The 26,975-nt window shown below is 53.5% G+C and overlaps 1 protein-coding gene across 3 annotated transcripts in view; it reads right to left on the reverse strand.

Annotated features, from left to right (window-relative positions):
* Window positions 1–1,622: 1,622 nt before the first annotated feature.
* The window catches only part of PRSS12 (serine protease 12), a 74,593-nt gene continuing 49,240 nt past the window's right edge, over window positions 1,623–26,975 (reverse strand). The window contains exons 8-13 of one of the 3 annotated variants that reach the window (XM_079771794.1): window positions 19,313–19,518; window positions 16,086–16,164; window positions 15,396–15,518; window positions 3,850–4,130; window positions 1,871–3,291; window positions 1,623–1,747 (exon numbers count right to left, since the gene is read on the reverse strand). In XM_079771794.1, coding sequence (XP_079627920.1) covers window positions 2,984–3,291; window positions 3,850–4,130; window positions 15,396–15,518; window positions 16,086–16,164; window positions 19,313–19,518 — 997 coding nt within the window. In that variant the 3' untranslated portion in view covers window positions 1,623–1,747; window positions 1,871–2,983. Of the gene's footprint in view, window positions 1,748–1,806; window positions 3,292–3,849; window positions 4,131–15,395; window positions 15,519–16,085; window positions 16,165–19,312; window positions 19,519–26,975 lie in introns of those variants that run through there. The other 2 variants (XM_079771793.1, XM_079771795.1) reach the window with 2 other exon arrangements.

Below are 26,975 nucleotides of genomic sequence, written 5' to 3' on the forward strand. Positions count from 1 at the left end.
CTCCAGGGTTGAGTGGGAAATGTGATGGGAAAACAATGTTCTGGAAACTACAGAGGAAGTATTTTTAGCATAGACCTGAATTTTTTTTTTTTAAGTAGCAAATGAGTGTATACTTGAATAAAGTGCTTGGTTCATCTGTATGTTCACTGTGCCCTGGCTGATCACTAAGTGGGAAGGTGCTTACAAGTGCTAGTGCTCTGTCAGGAGAGCATGTGCAGGTGGGAGAGGTGAGCATTTGGGGAAACGGGTACATGAAAACCAGGTAACCCCTGAAAGGTTCAAGTCTGGGGTGTGAGGGCAAGCTAAATAGCCATCTCAAGCAGTGATTGAAGAAAATTCAGTTTATTTAAGGAGAAAGGGGGCCTTGGAGACAGGTTCAGGGGGTTAGCCCAGGACGAGCTGTTGCTGCCCATTGCTCCCCTGGATGAAGTCTCGGACCCTTAGAGGTGGGGGTACATGCCTGTGGGGGAATGGCACAGGTGTGCTCCATGGGGAGAGTGTGCTTTGGTCCTTTGTCCTGAGCTTATTCAGCTCTTGCAGGTGGAACTCTTAGGTGAGAATATTAATAGAATATTCATCAGCTTTCCAGGGGTGATCTCCACTGATTGGTAGGTGCCAGGGCAGGGGATCCTGAGGCAGCCGGGTACCACTTGTCTGGTTTTGCTTTTCTAGGCCTGGGTGTTATCTTTAGGGAGAAAAAGGTTAGGGGGTCCAAACCTCATGATCAGTGATATACTGGGGGCAGGGGGGAGTGGTTACCCTGGGGTTCCTGTTTTCCCAAGGTTTTTTAAAATATATTTTCATTGCTTGGCTGCCTCCTGCACCAGGCATTCAGGGAACTAGCCCACAACCCCAGGCATCCGGAGCTCTGCCCTGGTGAGTCTACCTGGCCTGTCGTCCTTGCTCTGTTCATGTCTAACAACCTCTAGGGGAGAGGAGACAAGCCACACAAATTGGGCAACTACACAAGGTGAAAGGCTATGCACTTTATTTACACATTTGCATCTTAACAGAAGTCACATAGTCAACAAATTAGAAAAAAGCATATTTTGAACCAAAAAGTTTGACTTGGAGGTTGAAGGAACTTTACGCCACTCTCAAAAGTTAACTTTAACATTCCTAAAAGCTCAGGCTTTTGATAATGTTACTCTACTTGACACAGCATTGCAGTTCTACAATAAAGCCAAGCACCATTAGGTTAGCACCAGTTTTACCAAGCTGAGGATTTGCAAAACAGGACACAATCTGACGCAGAGGGAAAGGGAGCAGCCCCTCCTTAAGAGAAGTGCTTAGCCATCCTTAGGCCTAAAGTTTGCACAAACCTCTTCCCCTGTTTCTATGACAAGTGGGATAGAGGAGAACTGGACGACCTGGGGTTTGGGGAAGACGCCAGCATGTCTGAGCAGGGTCACTGGAGTATCCTGGGGGCATGCCTTTCATACTTGGGCGAAGACCACACTGCCACCAAGAATGTCCTGAAAGGCAGTCCTCAGCACTTTGGGAGATGAGCCAGAGGGAAACTTCCCTTCGGGCAGGAGAACATGGGGGCACAATGCCACTGTCAGCTTCGGTACCATCTTTGGAGTTTGGATTCAAGGCCCACCAGCTGCCTCACTTGCTCTCCAGGCCTGTTTCCTTACCAGCTTTTTGTAAGCAGTGCGGTGCCCGGGCACACAGGCCACCTACCTACACGGTACCTGGGCACACACCGGCCACTTAACACGGTGCCCGGGCACACACCGGCCACCTAACGGTGCCCGGGCACACACCGGCCACTTACACGGTACCCGGGCACACACCAGCCACCTACCTACACGGTACCTGGGCACACACCGGCCACTTACACGGTACCCGGGCACACACCAGCCACCTATCTACACGGTGCCTGGGCACACACCGGCCACTTAACACGGTGCCCGGGCACACACCGGCCACCTAACACGGTGCCCGGGCACACACCGGCCACTTAACATGGTGCCCGGGCACACACCGCCCACCTACTTACACGGTGCCCGGGCACACACTGGTAGGTGCGTTACATGGGATAAGCAGTTCCTTTAGAGCTCCCCACGCAGGCAGGGGAAGCACTTTAGTGTATTGTTAAACAGGACCGTCGGGCTGGTCTCAGGATATCTACAGGTAAAGTGGCAGCAGAAGGCCCTCTGAGGTCATGGTGCAGGAAACGGCATAATGCTAAGGAACAAACGTGTTTGCCCAGTTGTGTGACATGGTTAAAAGTAACCAGAGTAGATATGCTAACACATCGGGTGGATAAATTAGGTTATGCATCCAACAAATTGAAGACATTCTTTACTGTGTTAGCAAGAATTCCACATTTTCCTAGCAACATACAAGGTGGTTAGAATGCTCTGGTGATTGCCGTGTGCCTGGAACAGAGGCCTCATGAATGTGCTGTGACGGCTACTCCAGTCTATCCAGTACGGTCCCTTCCCTCGGCCCTTATCCACCTGACAAAGGCCACAGGGATCAAACGCATGAAGCTTTGTCAGCCTCTGGGAGCAGAAACTGAGCGGAAACTTTCGTAAACAGGACACAATGGCACTCTTACTCTCAGTGAGGTAATGAGTATTTTTTCCGTCAAACGTGGGCACAATATGAATCCATATATCACTGATTCAGTTTTAAGTTCTCCAAATAAAGGTAAAAACATTATTGCACGATTATTATATACAATAATATCCAGAGGATTCTGGGAAATAGAGTTAAATAAGGTTCAAATAAGAATAAAGTTAGTCTCCAGTGAAACTAACTTGGGAGGCAACAATGCTAATTAAGGATAATCAGTACCACATCGAGGTATCTACAAAAACGTTCTCCCAGGCAGCAGAGGGTACACGGTCCTGTCACAACTGCACACACGGACCTCAGTCCCCACTGGCGGGCATCTCTGGCTGAGGACCAACACTGAGGTTGAACATTTCCAACACATTTTTAAGTGCTATTTCCTTGAGGGTTCCACCAATTACAGTTTGGTGATACCTTTTATCCAAGGTACAAAGGCTGAAACTTTGGTATAAACGCCGGGTGAACCCTTGGCTCCGCAGCCATACCCCCAGGAGGTCACCCCGTACACGGCCCAGCTGGCTCCCGGCCGCTCACACACCAGGGGCCCTCCGCTGTCCCCCTGGCAGCTGTCCACACGGCTGTGTCCACGGAGGCTCCCAGCGCAGAGCATCCTCCCGGTGAAGCGGCCCGGGTAGCGCTCCTCACACCGCCTCCTGGGCAGCAGGGGGACGGCGGCCTGCTGCAGGGTTCGGGCGTAGGCTCGGCCTGCGAACCAAACGTCGGGTTAGCTTCCCGCTACGGTCCTGCAGAAAGAGCTGCACTGGGCAGTTGCAGGAGCATTAACCGTCTTTCAAATAAGAGCCCTCCTGGGACGCTAGTGCAGTTTAAACGGCACAGGGTGCCACCACCTGCCTTCTGTCGTGTTGGCACTCGGCACCTTCTCACCTCCACTGACCTGCTTCTCAGCACTGAGTGTGGAAGGCGAACTAGCAACATGATGGACTCGCTACAGACAGAGCCCCACAGAAAGCAGGAATGCAGGCGTATAGGAACAGTGAGGGCTGCTCCGGCTGGTTTGGGTTAGCACGTCCACCCCTCTAAGATCCATCTGCCTCACTGACGTGAGGACTGATGACAATTATCGTCAGCACAGAAGGTGACAGTAACCGTCCTAAACAGAAGCCGTATCTTCATACACATGTACGACGGGCTTTAGTTCCACACCCAGGATGTGAATCCCAGTTCATGACCTCACCCGAATCCACTAAGATCTTACAACCGACCGTACGAGCAGCCCACCTCCCGACCTGTCATTTCCGTTACCTGTGTCTCCCCAGCCTGTGATGTAGCAGTTGGAGGCTGTCTTCTGTGGCCTCTCTCTCCAGAGCGGCAGGCAGGCGGGCAGCACGTGGCTGCTGAGCCTGGCGCACTGCCCGTCCGGGCCCTGTAACCTGACCAGGGCGATGTCGTGGTCACTGCTGTCCGGCCGGTACGCCCCGTGAATGACGATCTGTTGGACTCCGATTTCTTCCTCAAACTCCTCGGGCACCAGCGTGTGGTAATCCCCAACCCGGACAGCGTAGTTCCGCGAGCTGTTCCCGTACCTGAGAGGCAGGAGCTAGTCAGCGTTTCAGATGCTGAAAGGCGGTCGTGGCCCGAGTGACGGCCCCTAGAGCTACTGCAAGCCTGTGTCCCACGTCATCCGCCCCCCTAAGTTCCCCCTTTCCTTCCACTGCTCTGCCCCCACCGCTGTGGGACGCGGAAGTCATCCTTCAACCCCACAGCACCTCAGTCCCTTGACCCTGACCTCCCTCTCCCCAGGCTGCATCCCATAATCCTGCTGTCCTCTTATCTGCCGACCTCCGGCTCCAGCTTCAAGGGCACCACTTCCTAGGCTGCGGAAAGGGGAAATGACATTCGGCAGCTCTCATCTGAACTTTGCCCCGGAACATGAAAGTCGTCCACTGGGAACCAGGCCTGTCCTTGGGTGTGAATTTAGAGAAGGTGGCATTCTCCAGGGACTGCCCACCTGTAGAGCATAACCTCCCCCTTGCTCCTGTCTATTCCTGGAAGCTAGAGGCTGCCAAACATTCGGACAGGCTGTGCAGGGCCCTGACAACATCGCAGTGTGTAAGGTAATTTAACTGTCCAGCTCAAAACACCAAACGACACTACAGAGATGATGTCGCTATCAGCCACCTACCACAGACCTGTAACACCATTTCCTGTGCTTCCCCGAGGGTCTCCATTTCCAACCTGAATTCATCTCCATCTTTAACACCCAGAGGCCTTCTACATGGTGCTCCTACAGAATATCACCTGCTGGGCTCCACTTCAAAATGGAAGCAACATTTAGGATTATTTCACATCCCGAGACTAAAAAGAAAAAGTGGCCAATAATCAAATATTTAGGTAATTCTCACTTAACTCCCACTATCTGTATACTGATATTACTATTATAAAGATTTAATATGCCTAATTAATTTACTCAGGTTTTAAAGTAATACCCCAAGTGATTTATTACTTTTCTAACGAGAAAAACTGTGGTTGCACCCTTGAAAGTACTGCTGAAATGTTTCGTGTATCTTTGGAATAGAATTTAAAAACCATCTCCAGCATCACTGGCCAGTACAGCAGCAAGTAGCCACCTGTGTCTGTTGAGTACAGTAGTCAGAGGCCACCTGTGCCTGTTGAGTAGAGCAGCCAGCAGCCACCTGTGCCTGTTGAGTACAGTAGTCAGAGGCCACCTGTGCCTGTTGAGTACAGTAGCCAGAGGCCACCTGTGCCTGTTGAGTACAGTAGCCAGAGGCCACCTGTGCCTGTTGAGTACAGTAGCCAGAGGCCACCTGTGCCTGTTGAGTACAGTAGTCAGAGGCCACCTGTGCCTGTTGAGTACAGCAGTCAGAGGCCACCTGTGCCTGTTGAGTACAGTAGCCAGAGGCCACCTGTGCCTGTTGAGTACAGTAGTCAGAGGCCACCTGTGCCTGTTGAGTACAGCAGTCAGAGGCTACCTGTGCCTGTTGAGTACAGCAGTCAGAGGCCACCTGTGCCTGTTGAGTACAGCAGTCAGAGGCCACCTGTGCCTGTTGAGTACAGTAGCCAGAGGCCACCTGTGCCTGTTGAGTACAGCAGCCAGAGGCCACCTGTGCCTGTTGAGTACAGCAGTCAGAGGCCACCTGTGCCTGTTGAGTACAGCAGTCAGAGGCCACCTGTGCCTGTTGAGTACAGTAGTCAGAGGCCACCTGTGCCTGTTGAGTAGAGCAGCCAGCAGCCACCTGTGCCTGTTGAGTACAGTAGTCAGAGGCCACCTGTGCCTGTTGAGTACAGCAGTCAGAGGCCACCTGTGCCTGTTGAGTACAGCAGTCAGAGGCCACCTGTGCCTGTTGAGTACAGTAGTCAGAGGCCACCTGTGCCTGTTGAGTACAGTAGCCAGAGGCCACCTGTGCCTGTTGAGTACAGTAGTCAGAGGCCACCTGTGCCTGTTGAGTACAGTAGCCAGAGGCCACCTGTGCCTGTTGAGTACACTAGTCAGAGGCCACCTGTGCCTGTTGAGTACAGTAGCCAGAGGCCACCTGTGACTGTTGAGTACAGTAGCCAGAGGCCACCTGTGCCTGTTGAGTACAGCAGTCAGAGGCCACCTGTGCCTGTTGAGTACAGCAGTCAGAGGCCACCTGTGCCTGTTGAGTACAGTAGTCAGAGGCCACCTGTGCTTGTTGAGTAGAGCAGCCAGCAGCCACCTGTGCCTGTTGAGTACAGTAGTCAGAGGCCACCTGTGCCTGTTGAGTACAGCAGTCAGAGGCCACCTGTGCCTGTTGAGTACAGTAGTCAGAGGCCACCTGTGCCTGTTGAGTACAGTAGTCAGAGGCCACCTGTGCCTGTTGAGTAGAGCAGCCAGCAGCCACCTGTGCCTGTTGAGTACAGTAGCCAGAGGCCACCTGTGCCTGTTGAGTAGAGCAGCCAGCAGCCACCTGTGCCTGTTGAGTACAGTAGCCAGAGGCCACCTATGCCTGTTGAGTATGGTAGCCAGAGGCCACCTGTGCCTGTTGAGTACAGCAGTCAGAGGCCACCTGTGTCCATTGAGTGGAGCAGCCAGCAGCCACCTGTGCCTGTTGAGTACAGTAGCCAGAGGCCACCTGTGCCTGTTGAGTAGAGCAGCCAGCGGCCACCTGTGCCTGTTTAGTACAGTAGCCAGAGGCCACCTGTGCCTGTTGAGTACAGCAGTCAGAGGCCACCTGTGCCTGTTGAGTACAGCAGTCAGAGGCCACCTGTGCCTGTTGAGTACAGCAGTCAGAGGCCACCTGTGCCTGTTGAGTACAGTAGTCAGAGGCCACCTGTGCCTGTTGAGTAGAGCAGCCAGCAGCCACCTGTGCCTGTTGAGTACAGTAGCCAGAGGCCACCTGTGCCTGTTGAGTAGAGCAGCCAGCAGCCACCTGTGCCTGTTGAGTACAGTAGCCAGAGGCCACCTATGCCTGTTGAGTACGGTAGCCAGAGGCCACCTGTGCCTGTTGAGTACAGCAGTCAGAGGCCACCTGTGTCCATTGAGTGGAGCAGCCAGCAGCCACCTGTGCCTGTTGAGTACAGTAGCCAGAGGCCACCTGTGCCTGTTGAGTACAGTAGCCAGAGGCCACCTGTGCCTGTTGAGTACGGAAGCCAGTAGCCACATGTCTGCGGGAGAACTTGAGATGTGGTTAGCCTGAATGGATATGTGCTAAAAGTATAGAGACTCAGGACTTTAAATATTTAGTATAAAAAAGGGTGCTATATATATTATGTTTCTATGGATAATAGGAAATTAAGTATCTCAATTTTTATATTATATTTTGCAATTATAATGTTTTGGATATACTGGGTTAAAAGTGTATCATTAAAATTAATTTCACCCGTTTGGTCTTTTTATCTTTTAATGTGGCTACTAGCAAATAAATTTAACACCACATGTATGACTTGTATTTGTGGCTCATTTTATTCCCACCAGACAGCGCTGGCCTAGAGAAAGAGGTCGGCATACACTAGGCCTCCCATTTATGATATATCTTTAACGCCGTCTCCTAGGCTGCTTATAACTTAAGCTTGAGTTATAAGACATTCCCTTCACATGTCAACATTTTATGTCCTTTAAGATAATTACATTCTATTCAACCTAAAAAACAGTCTTATTGCAATATTTCCCAGCCAGTCCGTGAGAAGGAGCTGACGCTTAGCTGCAGTACACCTTGCATCTCAACTGGCCGCATAAACAAGTCCCACACCATCTAGACATCGGGGCCGCAGCAGCAGGACACCACTGCACAAGGAGAGTCACGACTGAAATACGCGTGAAGTCCCGGGCAGCCTTGCTTCTCGCGTCACCATGCCTGGACCACGGCAACAGCGCACCACATGGCCTTCCTCTCCGCGCTCTAACCAGAGCATCATGTTCCTGTGTAACTTGAAATCCATCCTCCACGCTGCGGCCAGAGTGACGTTTCCCGCAGACAAAGCAGCTACCCTTCTGACTACCCTTTGCAGGGTCCCCACGGCCTACGTGCTGCAGGTCAGACCCTTAAATGATAACCGACCGCCTGAGAAAGGCCCTGTCCACCCCTCATCCAGCCCGGACCTGTGCCATTCAGCTGCTGTGCCAAACAGGTGCCTCTCAGCCGCCTGCTGCTCAGCGGGTGGGGCACCGTGCAGCCCGGAGAGGTGGCAGGTTCCCTCCCCAGCAGGGGGCGTGCAGGAGGCAGCCCATCAATGATTCTTTTGTTGATGTTTCTCTCTTTCACCCTCTCCCTTCCTCCGTCTCTAAAATCAATAAAAACATTTTTTAAAAATTAAAATTTTAAACAAGTGCCTCACAGCCTCCTCTTCATTCAAACCATTTGCAATAGCGCACCCCACCCCCACCCCCATCCTCCTGAGGCAAGAGAGACTTTACCTCTCATGTCTCAAGTCAAGAACACCTGAGCAGCCCCCGCCGGCCCAGAAACCGGCCAGTCCTCTGCGCACTCCCAGCAGCAGGCCCTCAGCGTTTATGCTGGTTTCTAGGACTTGCTAAGGGGTTACAGGCCCCTCGTGTCAGGGCCGCCTCCTGCTGGCTCGCTGTGCTGACCACTCGAGAGACACGCGGGCCGAGGTTTCAGTGTGACTGGACATGCACAGCGCTCACTGTGGTTCCGGCTTCGCAAGAAAACAGACTGAGGAACCCTTAAAGCTACCCTTTGCTGGAACGCCTTCGACTCCCCCTCAAATAAAACTTGGAGGAAACCCTGACACTGAGCAGGAGAACCCAGTAGCTCAGCAAACCCAGCCCCCCTCCTCTGAGTCCACGCGACAATCGACAGCAGCAGGCGGCGAGAAGGAACAGAGCCAGTCAGGCAGGGGCAGGTCACATCGGTGCTCGCCCCTCTCCATCTCCTCAAAGGCCAGGATTCCATCGGCCCATGCCCAGCTGCGACCGGGTTCTGCTGTCAGATAAACCCAAAGGCTGACACGCCGCTGTGTGAACGGGTCCAGTGTCTTAGAGAGAAGTGGCCTGTGTAGCGGGATCTGTCACACCGGTGGAGCGAGGACCTGCCACCCATGCGGAGCGGGGACCCATCACACAGGCCGAGCGGGGACCCATCACACAGGCCGAGTGGGGACCCATCACACAGGCTGAGTGGGGACCCATCACAAGGCCGAGCGGGGACCCATCACACAGGCCGAGTGGGGACCCATCACACAGGCCAAGCGGGGGCCGATCACACAGGCTGAGTGGGGACCCATCACACAGGCCAAGCGGGGGCCGATCACACAGGCTGAGTGGGGACCCATCACACAGGCCGAGTGGGGACCCATCACACAGGCTGAGTGGGGACCCATCACACAGGCCAAGCGGGGGCCGATCACACAGGCCGAGTGGGGACCCATCAGAAGGCCGAGCGGGGACCCATCACACAGGCTGAGTGGGGACCCATCACACAGGCTGAGTGGGGACCCATCACACAGGCCAAGCGGGGGCCGATCACACAGGCCGAGTGGGGACCCATCAGAAGGCCGAGCAGGGACCCATCACACAGGCTGAGTGGGGACCCATCACACAGGCCGAGTGGGGACCCATCACACAGGCCAAGTGGGGGCCGATCACACAGGCCGAGCGGGGACCCATCACACAGGCTGAGCGGGGACCCATCACACAGGCCGAGCGGGGACCCATCACACAGGCTGAGCGGGGACTCATCACACAGGCTGAGCGGGGACTCATCACACAGGCCGAGCGGGGACCCATCACACAGGCCGAGCGGGGACCCATCACACAGGCCGAGCGGGGACCCATCACACAGGCTGAGCGGGGACCCATCACACAGGCTGAGCGGGGACTCATCACACAGGCTGAGCGGGGACTCATCACACAGGCTGAGCGGGGACCCATCACACAGGCCGAGCGGGGACCCATCACACAGGCCGAGCGGGGACCCATCACACAGGCTGAGTGGGGACCCATCACACAGGCCAAGTGGGGGCCGATTACACAGGCCGAGCGGGGACCCATCACACAGGCTGAGTGGGGACTCATCACACAGGCTGAGTGGGGACTCATCACACAGGCTGAGTGGGGCCCCATCACACAGGCTGAGCGGGGACCCATCACACAGGCTGAGTGGGGACCATCACACAGGCCGAGCGGGGACCCATCACACAGGCCGAGCGGGGACCCATCACACAGGCCGAGCGGGGACCCATCACACAGGCCGAGTGGGGACTCATCACACAGGCTGAGTGGGGCCCCATCACAGGCTGAGTGGGGACTCATCACACAGGCTGAGCGGGGACCCATCACACAGGCCGAGCGGGGACCCATCACACAGGCTGAGTGGGGACCATCACACAGGCCGAGCGGGGACCCATCACACAGGCTGAGTGGGGACCATCACACAGGCTGAGTGGGGACCCATCACACAGGCTGAGTGGGGACCCATCACACAGGCTGAGTGGGGACCATCACACAGGCCGAGCGGGGACCCATCACACAGGCTGAGCGGGGACCCATCACACAGGCTGAGTGGGGACCCATCACACAGGCTGAGCGGGGACCCATCACACAGGCTGAGTGGGGACCCATCACACAGGCCGAGCGGGGACCCACTGAACACATGGGAACCCGCCGCACACCCGGAAGGCCAGGAGTTCAGCCGTGGAGACGCAGCTGAAGAGGGGGCAGAGCTAACTTCTAAACAGGAATTAAATCACTTCTAAAAACCCGAAAGGCCACCTCTTGGATCCGAGCGCTCGGTCCCCCCTGCAGTCTCCACAGGTCCAGGGGGAACCTGTCTCCACACGGGAGTCTTTCAGAGCTTCTGATGGTCAAAGGGAGGCCACGTCACCCCAAGTCCCCGAACCCAGGAGAACACAAGCTGCAGCTTGTTCTGATCCCTGGATGCTGTCTATGCCTCCAGGAAGCTCACTGCACTGGAGATGTGAGTCGCAGCCGCCGTGGGCACCTTGAACCGGAGGCCCACGGACCCAGGTAAGGTCAGGGACCACGTCCCACGGATAAGGCGGTCCATTTGCAAAACAGCCTTCTCCCTGCTCGCAGTCAGGGCGGGCACTGTGTCGGAAGCCACACCGGGCCCCTGCCCTAATCCGCCCCTGCTCCCTCGCCCACACCCTCCGGGCACACGGGGGAGACACTCGGAGTGACCAGGAGGCAGTGGGTCCGGGTGTAAAGGGCACCGCCCACCAAGAGCGCAGCATCTTAACCAGACCCACCGCCTGGCAGTCGAGCCCCGTCGTCACACAGCAACCACTGAGGAGCCTCTACGCCGCTCCAAGTAATAGACGAGAACTGGTCTACAAACACACGGGAGAGATGGCTGGCTTTCAGCAGCGATCGGAGGGAGCAGGCCTAGGAGCCACAAGGCCGTGTACACAGACAAACCCCAACACGTGCTCAGAGACCTTCCAGGAACCCAGGAGTCAGATCAAAGTCTTCAACCTCAAGAGGAACTGGGGGCCGATTTCCCCACTTCCGTGCTTTCAGCAATGAACCCTAAGCCTGTGACGTCTCGCAGAGACTGAACGGGAGGGTCGGAGTGAAGTGCTGAAGCGTTTGCTGACTCCACCCCCTCCTCCACTCATAGAGCAAGACCCCCGGATCCCCACTGCACTAACGATCATCTCCGATTCCTCTTCTCGAGCCCCGACTCCCTGCCAGCCAGCGCCGTTCTGAGCTGCTCCCACGCGCAGCCACTGCTCCTCGCGGTCCGGCCTTCACTGTGCGCCGAAGACCAGGCTCCGCGAGGTAAGCCCCCACGCAGTTCAGCAATTAGCCCCGGAGGAGCGGGGGCTGCGCGGGTCCCAGTGGCAGGTCCACGTGTCTGGTCACAGGCACCAGCTATACCATCTGCCCAGTCTCCCCCTCCCCTCCCTCCCACTGCTGTCTCCATGACAACAGCCTCACAACCCGCCCCTTCCGGTCCCCTCCACAGCGGGTCTTAGTCACCTGGTTGCTGTGTGACATGTGCGAAGGCTCCCCACGCATGTGGAGCTCATCACGGACCCTCAATGAACTGCTCTACTCTACCCACTCAGGTCTCCCCCAAACATCTCCAATGGCTGCCTCCCCAGCTCCGCTCAGCCCAGGTCATGGCTCAGAAACCTCCAGTGCAGCCACACCACCCACTGAAGGAAGCAGGAAGCCACGCCCTGGGCCCCGGATTCCAGACCCACAATCCTAACGGAGAGCTGCCTCCCTTCAGACATGCCTTGTCCTCACCCCGGGCCCTCCCCATCAGACGTCACCCCAGCCTCCACTCACAGGGAGCCCCCCCCTCTGCGTTACACTCTTCCCACCCCAGAGCCATCTGTGAGCTGTCCCAGGGTTAAAGGAATAAAAATCGGCGATGACAAAAAACACCTTTCTTACATTAAAACAAAAATTCCCTTGCCTCTCATGACATCTGTGGCACACGGCTAATCAGCTTCCACACCCTCTCCCCTTTCTGCTCCCTCCTGGGGCTCCTGCCCCTCTTCGTGCTGTGGCGCCCTAACTGGGCACAGGGCTGGCTGTGACAGGGACACTGCCGGGCACCGTCAGGTGGTACGGCACAGCTCTCGGCTGCTTGCTGTCGCTGCTCGGGGGGGCAACCGCATGACATCACCGACTTACATTAAGGCCGATGACACTGAACCCCACAGGGCCTTTCCATTTGTCTGCATTTAAGCAAATTTCCTGGAACTAAAGGCTGCATTGGGCTCCTCCTCACTCTGCACTGCCCGCTCTCAGCCATCCAGGTCCTTGGCCACATGAGGCCGCCTTCCAGCCTCGTGTCCCTCCACCCTCCCGGCACCCTCCCAGCTCCGGGAAGAACATGCTCACTGGGACAAGGACAAGTGTCCTTCGCCTCCTATGTCCTTCCTCCTCATCATTCTCCGAACGTCCAGCCCAGACTCTGTTCTCTGCACTGAGCACGTGGGCCTAACCTTCGGTGCGCATACAATCGCTGAAGATGCTTGGAAAAGTGCAAACTCGGGGTCTCAGCTCCACAGACTCAGCGGATCTAAAGGAAAGGGCTAGGAATCTGAGTTTTTTTTAAATATATTTTTATTGATTTCAGAGAGGAAGGAAGAGGGAGAGAGAGATGGAAACATCAATGATGAGAGAGAATCATTGATCGGCTGCCTCCAGCACACCCCATAGTGGGGATTGAGCCCGCAATCTGGGCATGTGCCCTTGACCAGAATCGAACCCGGGACCCTTCAGTCCGCAAGCTGACACTCTACTCACTAAGCCAAACCAGCCAGGGCAGGAATCTGGAGTTTTAACAAACCGAACATAAAACACTGTGATAAGAAGACCACATTTGTAAAGGGGAGCCCCAAACTTTTCCTGATCCTGTCACATCAGCAATTGTCATGCCTCCCTCCTCCGGACCTCACAGCTACACGGAAAACGCATATGAAAGCAAGGGTCCTGTCTGTCTGTCCGCCACTCTCTCTCTAGAGCCTGGGAACATCGGGGCTCAATAGTCAGCTGTTACTGAATGACCAGTCTTTTTTATCTGTGCCACTCGGGTAACACATGAATGTGTTGTGTTACCTGCCGCACAGGTGGCTCTCAAACACCCCACTCAGGTGCCATCCCGGGATGACTAGGTGATGTAAGATGGAGCGTCCTCAACGTGGCGATGCCCACAAATATCCACCCAGCAGACGAGAGGCGGTGACGAGAAACCCTAACACGAGAAGCACAAGAGCTCGGACGGAAATGACGGCGGGGAAGAACGGGTGTTCACACAACGTGCTGGGAACTACCCAAAAGGAGAATATTAACTCAGGTCCCTTCCTCCCCCATATGCCATACAAAAACAGACTGCAAACAGGAAAAACCTATACATAAAAACTAACTATTTTTAGTACAAAAATAAGAGAATGCCTTCAATATATGAGGCAAGGGAAGATTTTTAAAGTCAGATCTACAAAGCATTTATAAACTTTAAGGGAAAAGGTAGACACATTTAGGTAGATTAAGATTGAAATATCTTCCTAAGAAAAGCCACGCCCTGGCTGAGAAAAGGTGTTTGTGGCACATGACAAGGACTGTGCTCACAGAACAGTCAAACACTTAAAAAGCAATGACAAAAGATAGCCCAATGGAAAAGCAGGCCCAGGACGGAAGCAAAGAGTTCATGAAAGACAACACTCGTCAGGCAAATGGATTTTTTTAAAATCCCAACCCTCGAGGCCAGGCAGAATTAAAAATGTTGGCAGCATCACGCAGGGGCGGGTGAGAGGCACGGCCAGGTCACTGTGCCACCATCAGCGCCAGGCACCTCCTGCCGTAACTCCGCGGAGCCCGGGCGCAGCCTGAGAACTCGGCGGCGGAAACAACGCCCTGGGCCAGGACCAGCCACCTGCGCGTTCCGGGAAACTGGCAGGGTGTCCCCATCAGCCCCGCGCCCATGGAAGCCACCAGCCAGGCTGGTGGGCTGGGACCCCAAGCAGGGACAGGGGGGAAGGCTGGTGGGCTGGGACCCGGAGCAGGGACAGGGAGGAAGGCTGGTGGGCTGGGACCCCAAGCAGGGACAGGGGGGAAGGCCAGTGGGCTGGGACCCTGAGCAGGGACAGGGAGGAAGGCCGGTGGGCTGGGACCCCGAGCAGGGACAGGGAGGAAGGCCGGTGGGCTGGGACCCTGAGCAGGGACAGGGAGGAAGGCCGGTGGGCTGGGACCCTGAGCAGGGACAGGGAGGAAGGCCGGTGGGCTGGGACCCCGAGCAGGTACAGGGAGGCAGGGGGTCGGGCTGGGACCCCGAGCAGGGACGGGGGGAAGGCCGGTGGGGGCAAGGCCGATGGGCTGGGACCTCGAGCAGGGACAGTGGAAAGACCAGCGGGCTGCAGAGCGAACCCCCACCTGAGCATTGGGACCCTACTCCATGACTGCCTGTGTGTGTGGGGGTGGGGGGAGGGGTGTCTCTGAACTGGGAGACTTCAGCTGGAACCGAGAATGTTTGTGACAGGAGGAAATAATCAGGATGCCACCTGACTTTAGAAGGTATAAACAGAGAAAATAAAACACAAACACCATGACCCAAAGGACCAGAACACCGAGCCTGCACCCTCCCCCACCTTCCTAACCAGATAACCAGGGGTCTCGGCTGGCTCTCGGCACCATGTCACCCTCGGGCATGCTCTCGGGAAGCACTACCCGTAGCTGCCTCCCCCAAACACCGCCTTCTGTCCCCCAAGTCGAGGCTTTCTCTAACACCAGGGCAGCGGGGAGCTCCCTGAGGGCCCTCGCGCCTGGGCCCCTCCTTTGCCCCACGGAGCCCAGGTGCCCCACAGACCTGGCCCTGCCCCGGTGCTGGGGGGAGGGCGGGAAGGGACTGGGGGGAGGGCTGTCTGGGTGGACGTACCTCTTGAAGCAGTGCGCGGCCGTCAGCACCCAGCAGCTGCTCAGCAGCGTGGCCCCGCAGAGGAGCCGGCCGTCCCCGCGGGGGGACCTGAGGCGCAGCGACACCTGCCAGGGCCAGCCGCCCCTGGAAGAAAGCAGGCGGCTCATCAAGGTCCAGGAGAGGCAGGGGAGCATCCTTAGGACAACGACTGGCAGGCTTGGGGGGCATCAAAGGACCCGGATGAAAGAAAGATCCCCCTGCCGTAATACGGTGCCCCCCGCCCTGCACAGACCGGCACCTGGGCACCCCATTCCAGAAACCAGCCCCTCCTCTGTGCTTCGGGATGAGAAGCGTGCTCCCCGCCTCACACCCTCCCCACACCCTTCCTCTAAGCAGCCTGAAGAGCATGCACTGGGCAAAGCGCAGTAAATCCAGCAGCAAAATAACTGTGTGAACAGGAGCCAAGTCCAGAAGGAACAGCTGCTACACGCAGTGAATTCTGCAGCTGCGCTGGCTCGGATCTCCGGGTGGAGCTGGTTTCTGCCGTGCGCGCTCAGCAGCTCGGAATGGGGACACGGCGTGAGCACCGCACAGGCCCGGGTGCGCAGTGTGGCCGGGTTTGATTGGAAAACACCACGAGTAAAGCACGCCCCGTTTGCACCCGAGTGCATCCCAGTGCCTCTGACCTGAGGGTCTCCCGAGGACCTTTACCTTAGAGAGTTCTTCCCGCCAACGATGCGCTTCTGCCGATGGTGCAGCGGTCGGAGCCCACAGGCGGATGGGACGGGCGCTGGGCAGAAACGGTAGGAATTACTCTCAGATCGAGGGCGGGAAGCAGTCACACAGACCCCGCTGCTCCTGCTCCGTTTCAAATGCCTCCTCCTCAAACGATTGGCTGCTTCCCTGACAGGAGCCACACGCTGCCTTCTCACGCCCCAAGGCAGCGCCACTCACGGCAGAGCGGGCACTGGGATTCCGGTTCCGGATCTGACCCATCAGAACCTACACCGCCTCCTCTGCTGGGGAGAGGCTGCTAGGGCTTCGGGAACACTAACCGAAGCCCGCAGGGGTCTAGTCCCTTGCTTTTCACACACAGCCCTCTGCCAGCCCTGTGTGCACAGGCAACCTGAGGGGCAGCCTCCCTCAGAGGGCAGCTGACCCACATGCACACCGACTCCCACATCAACACGCCACAGGGCTTACTGCACCCTTCAGGTGGCAAACTGCATTCATTCATTCAGTCATTCATTCATTTATTTTTTAGGGCCTTCCGGTAAAAACCGGAAGACCTGCTAGACAATTCAAGAAGAGCTGTAAGCACTTTTTAAATAATTTTTTAAATATATTTTTATTGATTTCAGAGAGGAAAGGAGAGGGAGAGAGAGAGAAACATCAATGATGAGAATCATGGATCAGCTGCCTCCTGCACGCCCCCCACTGGGGACTGAGCCCGCAACCCAGGCATGTGCCCCAACTGGGAATTGAACTGTGACCTCCTGGTTCATAGGTCGATGCTCAACCACTGAGCCACTCTGGCTGGGTTGGAAAACTGTATTCAATCACACTTCCAAGATAACAAACTTTACAGCAAGAGCATAAACAAAAGAGCCAAATTAAAAATATATGATAAGTGGTGTGCAAAAGCAGATGAAATCTAAGGTATAGCTAACTTTTCAATGTTTCAGAAGGTAGAATTGACAGGTGAGCATTCTGCTCTTTGGGGAAGTACATGTGTATAAAGCAGTGATGGGCAACCTTGTGAGCTTGGTGTGTCAAACTTCGCCAAAAAACTGAGCATAACTCGGGTAGTGTGTCACTTTGAGGAAAAAACATTATTTCGCAAATGTTTCATCCTCAGGAGCAGCAAATGTTTCATCCTCAGCATGCGGCCACCTCAGCGGCTGCGTGTCATCAGAAATGGCTACGCGTGTCAGTGCTGACATGCGTGTCATAGGTTCGCCATCACTGGTATAAAGGGTAGGTAAAGACTGTCTCTCTGGGTGAGGACATGGAGTCCTGTCAGCACCAGCGGTTGCCTTGGTAACCAGTAGAGGGTGGCCCAGCAGGAAGTCAGCACTAGCATGTCCTATGGAGGAGGTCCCGCAAGGTCCCCAAGAGGACTGAGTGCCACATGAGCTCATGCTCAGGCTGGGTCCTCACCGCAGGACGCCAGGCCTCTCACTGGCACTGCCAACTCTAATATGTGGGAGAACATACGTTTGCAGGAACCCTCCGAGCCAGGCCAGCGGGATGCTGCCAAGCAGGGACGAGGTCATACTGAGCCAGCAGGGCTGGCGCTGACCTCATTCTGAGCAGAGCACCAGCTTGCAAGGACGGAAAATCTATCAAAGGCCACAACATCCACTGTTACAACGATTAAGAGGCTAAATGAAGCTCATTTATAAAAGGACCCCTCAGATGACCAACGGCTCAAGTCTGAATCACCTTCTAGCCGTCGGTCACTAGGTCTGGAGCCTCAACACAGAAGCAACAGTGAATGAGCCAGACTACAATCTGGGGGGTCTGCGAAAAAATATTTTTATCTGACGTCCAGTAGCACTGGAACCATGGAAATGTATCAAAATAGACATTGCTACAACTCTAGGAAGGCCTGTCCTGGCTGGTTTGGTTCCGTAGATAAAGCATCAGCCCATGGACCGAAGGACCCCAGGTTCAATTCTAGTCAAGGGCACGTACCTGGCTCACAGGATCAATCCTGGCCCCAGGTCTGGGCATGTGCAGGAGGCAACCAATCAATGTGTCTCTCTCACATTGATATGTCTCTCTCTCTCTCTCTCTTTCTCTCTCTCTCTCTGTCTCCCTTCCACTCTCTCTAAAAATCAATGGGAAAATATCCTTGGGTGAGGATTAACTCTAAGAAGGCATAAGAACAAATGCATAAATCATGGAGAAATAAATCTATGTCATACTTTAAAATAGGTTTACATGGGAATATAGTAAATATAGTGAAACATTTTACAATTACTGGGTTTTTGTGTTTTTCTTTTGCTTAAGGAATAATTGAAAGAATGTTCTACTAGTTATATTCCACTTGTAACTGGAGGTTGAATTACTGAAGGGAATTTAATAAAAATAAGTTATAACCAACACTTAGGAAGAACTGGCTCACCAACTCCTATTTGTCATGCATATAAATACACGTGTCTCCGAGCACAAAGGGTTGTAAATGTTTCTCTCTACATTCCAAAGCCCTCAGATAGTGAAGAACTACATGAACGAGGCCCACCTTATTTACTGTCTGCTCCTGGGCAGCTATGAAACGATGTTGGAGGAGAACAGCCAAGTGCCGAGGCACCTACTTTACAGAAAACGCAGCACGTCACGACTGTGAACTTCAGTCCGTGTCAATGAAGCGGTGATGGTTCTTTTCAGACAACAGGGCCAGTTTTCTCCAAACAGCGAGTGCTTCCGCTTACTCACTTACCCCGGTGCACGCCATAAGCGGCTATAATTCGCAGGGTGGCTTCCGTTTTGGACGCATGGCAGTTAACTGGTTAAAGCAGTACTTTTTCATAAAAATTACACTCGGAGCTTTCAAGAACTCTTTAAGCATAACACATCAGTGACCGTCTCCTATGAAAATGTTCTTTCTCCTTTCCCTGACATTTTTAATTTCACAAAATAAAATCTACAAAAACTAATTTCTTCTTCTATTTAAAAAATTATCCCTGTTGTTTTAAATGTCAGGATGAGGAGAAGTGCCCTTCTGGCATTCATCTTCATATTTTCATTTCTTTTTATGAAGTAAATGTCAACTCGGGCTTTCAGGACGCCGACGACTCGGACGGTGACTGCCTGCAGAGCGGCTGGGCAGGAGCGGCCCCAGGCGGCCGGGCATTCCTGGGCTGGGGCTGGGCTATGGGGGTACTGCTCCCGGTCATGACTGGGGGGGCTGCAGGGGCCAGAAGGGGACTTACCTTTATCACCGGTACCTGGCGCTTTCTTGCCAAAATAATCACAAATGACGCCCGCGTCTTCACTGTGGCGACAGTTGTGCCTCCCGATCTCCTGTTTGAGGCAGTCGGCGAGGGCCCGCTCGCTGCCCGTGCACGCCACGTTGTCCATGTGGATGGGCCCCCTTCCTTCCCCAAAGTACGCCATGGCCCGCGCCCTGGCGGGGCCCCTGCAAGAGAGCACCAGGCTGAGAGGCGCCCGCCACACCGCTCAGGAGGCCAGAGCGGGTGCTTTCCTTAAGGACCGGGCAGGCACGCTGACCGGGCTCGTCCTTGGAAAGCAAGCTGTGCGTCTGCCACGCGGATGACTGCAATGGAACGAGCTGAAGGAAAAGCTTCTCCCTCTCTCGCTGTGTCATCATCACAGCTCCCTCCGTCCGGAAGGCGTTCTGCTTAGTGTTCCCCAGGGGTCAGCGTCACTTTACCCCCTGAGGGACCGTCCCAGTAACTGACTGCGGCTGTTTGAAGGCTTTCTCCTTTCCTCGCTTATCAAGCTCCAAGGACTGAAGCCACTTCCTGGTCTTCATAGCTCAGTGACTCGCCCTTGGCAACGCGTTAGAATGACCATTGGGGGCTTTTAAAATACAGCAAAACCTATAACCATGCCTGGTGCCGGGCCTGGTTATAAAGTGGACTAGAAGCCCGGTGCACGAAATTCGTGCACGGCGGGGGGTTGTCCCTCAGCCCAGCCTGTACCCTCTCCAATCTGGGACTCCTGGAGGGATGTCCGACTGCCCGTTTAGGCCCGATCCCACCAGGATCGGGCCTAAACGGGCAGTCGGACATCCCTCTCACAATCCAGGACTGCTGGCTCCCAACTGCTTGCCTGCCTGCCTGCCTTCCTGATTGCCCCTAACCACTTCTGCCTGCCAGCCTGGTTGATGCTTAACTGCTCCCCTGCCAGCCTGTTTTCCCCCAACTTCCCTCCTCTGCCAGCCTGGTCACCCCTAACTGCCCTCTCCTGCAGGGTTGATCACCCCCAATTGCCCTCCCTTACAGGCCTGGTCCCTCACAACTGCCCTCCCTTGCAGGCCGGGTGCCTCTCAACTGCCCTCTCCTGCTGGCCATCTTGTGGTGGCCATCTTGTGTCCACATGGGGGCAGGATCTTTGACCACATGGGGGCAGCTATATTGTGTGTTGCAGTGATGATCAATCTGCCTATTTTTCTTTTATTAGATAGGATAGAGGCCTGGTGCACGGGTGGGGGCCAGCTGGTTTGCCCTGAAGGGTGTCCCTGATCAGGGTGGGGTTCCCTTGGGGCGTGGGGCGGCCTGAGCGAGGGGCCTGTGGTGGTTTGCAGGCCGGCCACGCCCCCTGGCAACCCAAGGGGAGGCCCTGGTATCTGGAATTTATTTTCCTTCTACAATTGAAACTTTGTAGCCTGGAGCAGAGCCAAGCCTGGGGCTCCGGCAGCCATTTCTATGGCAGTTAATTCACCTTCTACAATTGAAACTTTGTAGCCTTAAGCTGGTGAGCCCGGCCAGGGTGTGCAGAAAGCTTTGCTTCCCCTGTTGCCGCCGGCAACCCTGGCCTGCTCTCTCAAGCTCCATTCTGCTGCCATTTGTTTGAATTTGTTTACCTTCTATAATTGAAACTTTGTAGCTTGAGTGGAGGCTTAGGCCTGCAACGGCTATGGAAAGCTTGGCTTCCTCTGTTACCTGGGAAACCTTGCTCTCTGTGGCTGTAGCCATCTTGGATTGGGGTTAATTTGCATACTCTCCCTGATTGGCTGGTGGGCGTGGCTTGGCTGGTGGGCGTGGCTTATGTAGCGGAGTGATGGTTAATTTGCATATTACCATTTTATTAGAGAGGATGACTGTCTCACCACCATGCTGTACACCTGAAACTAACACAAAACAATACTGAATGCAAACTGTAATTGAAAAAATTAAAATTTAGCAAAACCTGAGCCCCACCTGACCGCATTAAAGGAGAATCATGGATGGGGCCAGGCCTGGGCAGGGTTTCTATGTCCCCCTGTGATTTAAGGGGACGACCGAGGCCAATGCCGCTGCTGCCGGAGGTGTCGCTGGCTCTGTGCCTGTGCCCGCGGCCCAAGGCTTTCATCTCCGTTGAATCCGGAAATCAAGCCCCTCCCTGCTCCTCACACCAAGAAACAAGATTTTATGAGGATAGCTTTAATGCACAGATTCGTTTCTAATTTGTCTTCCCATTACGGCTGTGATAGATCATTTGTTAGGTGTTCTACCTTCAGAAAAGACCTAGTTTTTTTCACATCTGTCTCAATTATTGCTAAGTGTATTCCTAGATTTTTGTTTGTTTTTGTGCCTTCAATAAAGGAGATTTTTAAATTTTTAATTTCTACCTAGCCTATAGGAACATTAATGCTTTTTAAAATATTTATAATTTATAATTTACATTAATAAACACTAGTTCTAGTGTCTTTCCAGTTGATTCTCTTGGGTTTTCTAGGCGGACAATTATTCTATATAATAAAAGCCTAATATACTAAGTGTCCAGGCTTCGGGTCGTCCGTTCAACCAATCAAAGCGTAATATGCTAATGATATGCTAAGGTCGCTCAACCGCTCGCTATGATGCGCACTGACCACCAAGGGGAAGACAGTCGACCAGTCAACCAGCCGCTACACTGACATACACTGACCACCAAGGGGCAGATGCTCCGACCAGTAGGTGAGCTTGCTGCTGGGGTCCAGCCAATCGGGACTGAGCGAGACAGGCTGGACATGCCCTGGAGCCCTCCCACATTCCCTCCCCAGTTGGCCAACCTCCCACATCCTTCCCCAGCCCTGATCGTGCACCAGTGGGGTCCCCCAGCCTGGCCTGCACCCTCTCACAATCTGGGACCCCTTGGGGGATGTCGGAAAGCCAGTTTCAGCCCAATCCTGCAGGCCAGGCTGAGGGACCCCGCTAGTGCACAAATTCATGCACTGGGCCTCTAGTATCCTCTCTAATAAAATGGTAATATGCAAATTAACCATCACTCCGCTACATAAGCCACACCCACCAGCCAAGCCACGCCCACCAGCCAATCAGGGCGAGTATGCAAATTAACCCCAATCCAAGATGGCTACAGCCACAGTGAGCAAGGTTTCCCAGGTAACAGAGGAAGCCAAGCTTTCCATAGCCGTTGCAGGCCTAAGCCTCCACTCAAGCTACAAAGTTTCAATTATAGAAGGTAAACAAATTCAAACAAATGGCGGCAGAATGGAGCTTGAGAGAGCAGGCCACAGTTGCCGGCGGCAACAGGGGAAGCAAAGCTTTCCGCACACCCTGGCCGGGCCCACCCGCTTAAGGCTACAAAGTTTCAATTGTAGAAGGTGAATTAACTGCCACAGAGATGGCTGCAGCCCCGGAGGGAGCAGCAGGCTTGGCTCCGCTCCAGGCTACAAAGTTTCAATTGTAGAAGGTGAATTAACTGCCACAGAAATGGCTGCCGGAGCCCCAGGCTTGGCTCCGCTCCAGGCTACAAAGTTTCAATTGTAGAAGGAAAATAAATTCCAAATACCAGGGCCTCCCCTTGGGTTGCCAGGGGGCGTGGCCGGCCTGCAAACCACCACAGGCCCCTCGCTCAGGCCGCCCCACACCCCAAGGGAACCCCCACCCTTATCTGTGACCCCCTTCAGGGCAAACCAGCTGGCCCCCACCTGTGCACCAGGCCTCTATCCTATCTCATAAAAGAGTAATATACAGATTGATCATCACTGCAACACACAATATAGCTGCCCCCATGTTGACACAAGATGGCCACCACAAGATGGCCAGCAGGAGAGGGTAGTTGGGAGGCACCCGGCCTGCAAGGGAGGGCAGTTGAGAGGGACCAGGCCTGCAAGGGAGGGCAGTTGAGAGGGACCAGGCTTGCAATGGAGAGCAGTTGGAGGTGATCAACCCTGCAGGAGAGGGCAGTTAGGGGTGACCAGGCTGGCAGAGGAAGGAAGTTGGGGGCAAACAGGCTGGCAGGGGTGTAGTTAAGCATCAACCAGGCTGGCAGCAGAGTGGTTAGGGGTGATCAGGCTGGCAGGCAGAAGCGGTTAGGGGCAATCAGGAAGGCAGGCAGGCAAGCAGTTGGGAGCCAGCAGTCCTGGATTGTGAGAGGGATGTCCGACTGCCCGTTTAGGCCCGATCCTGGTGGATCAGGCCTAAACGGGCAGTCGGACATCCCTCCAGGAGTCCCAGATTGGAGAGGGTACAGGCTGGGCTGAGGGACAATCCCCTGCCGTGCACGAATTTCGTGCACCGGGCTTCTAGTCCTATATAATAAAAGGGTAATATGCAAATAGACCCAACAGCAGAACTGAACAACCAATCAGAGCATAATAAGCTAATGATATGCTAAGGCTGCCCAACCACTCACTATGACATGCTCTGACCACCAGAGGGCAAAGAATCAACTGGTCGACCAGTCGCTAGGACGTGCATTGACCACCAAGGGGAAGACACTCCGACCGGTAGATTAGCTTGCTGCTGGGGTCCGGCTGATCGGGACTGGACGAGATGGGCTGGGCATGCCCTGGAGCTCTCTCGCGGTCCTTCCCCATCCTGACTGTGCACTGGTGGGGTCCCTCAGCCTGGCCTGCACCCTCTCGCAATCCGGGACCCCTCAGGGGATGTTAGAGAGCCGGTTTCAGCTCGATCCCATAGGCCATTCCCCTTGGGAGGGCGCCAGACCCAGGACTCATGGCTGGTGAGCGCTGCTGCAGCAGCACAATCCTCTCCCGATCAGGACTGATTGGGCGCGAGCCCACAGCAGGCACAGTGGGGCCGGGATGCGCGCGAGTGGCAGGTAGGAGCAGCAGGCGGCGCTGGACTAGGTTTCGGCCCGATCCCTGCAGTCCACCCACAGGGACCCCACCCGTGTACAAATTCATGCACAGGGCCTCTAGTTATTTATATAACAGTTCTGAAGTCCTTTTTAATACTGATACCTCAATTCTATTTTTAAAAATATGTATTTATTGATTTCAGAGAGAGGAAGGGGGGATATAAAAATATCATTGAGAGCCCTAGCTGGTTTGGCTAGGTCCGTGGTCGGCAAACTGCGGCTCGCGAGCCACATGTGGCTCTTTGGCCCCTTGTGTGTGGCTCTTCCACAAAATACCACAACCTGGGCAAGTCTATTTTGAAGAAGTGGTGTTAGAAGATGTTTACATTTAAAAAATTTGGCTCTCAAAAGAAATTTCAATCATTGTACTGTTGATATTTGGCTCTGTTGACTAATGAGTTTGCCAACCACTGGGCTAGGTGGATAGAGCGCCGGCCCGGAGACTGAAGGGTCCCATGCTCAATTTGGATCAAAGGCATATATCTTGGTTGCAGGCTCCATCCCTGGCCCTGGTCTCAGAGCTGTGCAAGAGGCAACCAATCGATGTCTCTCTCACACTGATGTTTCTCTTTCTTGTCTCTCCCTCTCCCTTCCACTCTCTATAAATCAATGGAAAAATATCCTTGGGTGAGGATTAAAAAATAAAATAAAATATCAATGAGAGAGAAACATTGATTGGCTGCCTCCTGCATACCCCTATTGGGGACTGAGCCTGCAACCTGGACATGTGCCCTGACCCAGAATTGAACGGCAACCTCCTGGTGGACGGTGGAGGCTTAGCCACTGAGCCACGCTGGCTGGGCCGATACCTCACTTACTGATGACGAGCGGGACTTCCTTAGTCATGGGAATTATAGTAGGCACTCTTGTTTTGTTCCTATTCAATGCGTGTTTGTGACACAAAATTAAGGTGGTTTTATTTTACTCTCAGATTCCTAAGCAATATAAGTATTACTGATTTTTAATAACTTTTCAACATTATTAAGATGATCAGATTTATTTTTATTTATAGACAACTAAAGCACATTAACTGAATGTCTCAGCTCTAACCACTCATATTCTTCAACAGATCCCAGTTGTCTATGCTAAATTGTTCTTTTGCGCTGTTGAGTTAAACTTGCTAATATCTTGTGTAGAATTTTTTATGTAAATCCCTGAGACTGGGTTCTGGTTTTCTTTGTCTATGTGCACTTTGTCTTGAAAGCAAGTCATAACACCCTCATCAAATGAATGGAAATATTTCTATCTGTTTTTGTTTTTTTCATTTTTATTTTTTGGTCTGCAACGATTTCTGGGACTCAGGCACCCTCTGTCTTGAAGACAGTCAACTCTACAGTAGCAGATCAGAGTCATATCTCCCAGGACAAGTTATCTATGTGGTTTCCTATCTGCTGCTTCAATTTTGATAATTATACTAGAGGCCCGGTGCACAAAATTCGAGCCTCAGTCCAGCCTGCACCCTCTCCAATCCAGGACCCCTTGGGGGATGTTCGACTGCTAGGGATCGGGCCTAAACTGGCAGTCAGACATCCCTCTCACAATCCTGGACTGCTGGCTTCTAATGGCTCACCTGCCCGCCTGCCTGGTTGCCCCTAACTGCCCCCCCCCCTTTGCTGGCCTAATCGCCCCTCACTGCCTCTGTGTGCCAGCCTGGTCATCCCCAACTGCTCCCCTGTTGGCCTGGTCACCCCCAACTTCCCCCCACTGCCAGCCTCATCACCCCACACATCCTGCTTGTTTACTTGTTTGGTCGTCCCTCACTAACCCCCCTGCTGGCCTGGTCATAGGCAGCCATCTTGTGAGGGTGTGAGGGTTAATTTGCATATTACCTCTTTATTATATAGGATTGTTGTTGAAAATGTAGCTTCCTAGGTAACTGTCCATATCATGTAGATTTCCAAATGTATTAGCTAAAAGTAGTTCATAGTATTCTGCAATTTTTAGACTTTCTATTTATCTGGGTTTCCATCCCTTTTCTCATCTCTAATGTTGACTGCATGCTCCTCCTTTCTTGGTCAGAATTGTGAGAAACTGTTGCTTAGTAACCTTTTTAAAAAATTAAACTAAGAGAGAGAAACTAATTGGTGATGTGGATGTGTAATGTGAAGTAATTTGAAATTCCAATAGGCATAACTTGAAACTGAACAATAGCAGGCAGAAACTAATATTACAGATGATTCTCATGAGTTTGAGGAGTGAGGATGAGTGGAGGTAGAAAGTAAATAACAAGATGCTAAATGTCTTGATATTTTTCAGGAAGCAAAAGATACAGGTAATAATTTTTGAAATGGGTAAGAAAACATGGCGGTATGTTTGCTAAAAATTTAGAGAACTTCTAGTAAAACAGTAAGAATGCTGAACTTCGGTGCACTAGAGAAAAGAGAAAACTGGATTGCCTGCAAATAAAACGGCAGAAGGGTACAGAAAGAAGAGACAATAATGCATGGCATGTAGCATAAATGTGGCAAATAAAACTAAGCAGGTAGAAAATAAAGTTAGGACTCATTCAATAAAACAAAAGGATAATTTCTTAGTAATTTATCAATCAATTCACAGACTAAAAGGAATGCAGCATTCAACAAGTAGTAATTAGAGAATATCCTATCTAATAAAGAGGGAATATGTTATTGACCCTCATGCCGTTGCAAAGATGGCAGTGCCCACAGCCAATAATGAGGAAATATGCTAATTGACTGCCACACCCTCAAAGATGGCGGCGCCCACTGCCACAAGATGGTGGTGCCCAGTCCCCTCAGTCCCCCAACTGCCCAGGGCTGGCCCGAGGCACAGGCAAGCCTTGGATGACGGCTGCCCAGCCACCCA

This window comes from Cnephaeus nilssonii, assembly GCF_951640355.1.
Source record: "Cnephaeus nilssonii genome assembly, chromosome: 5".
NCBI classification, from domain to species: Eukaryota; Metazoa; Chordata; class Mammalia; order Chiroptera; family Vespertilionidae; genus Cnephaeus; species Cnephaeus nilssonii.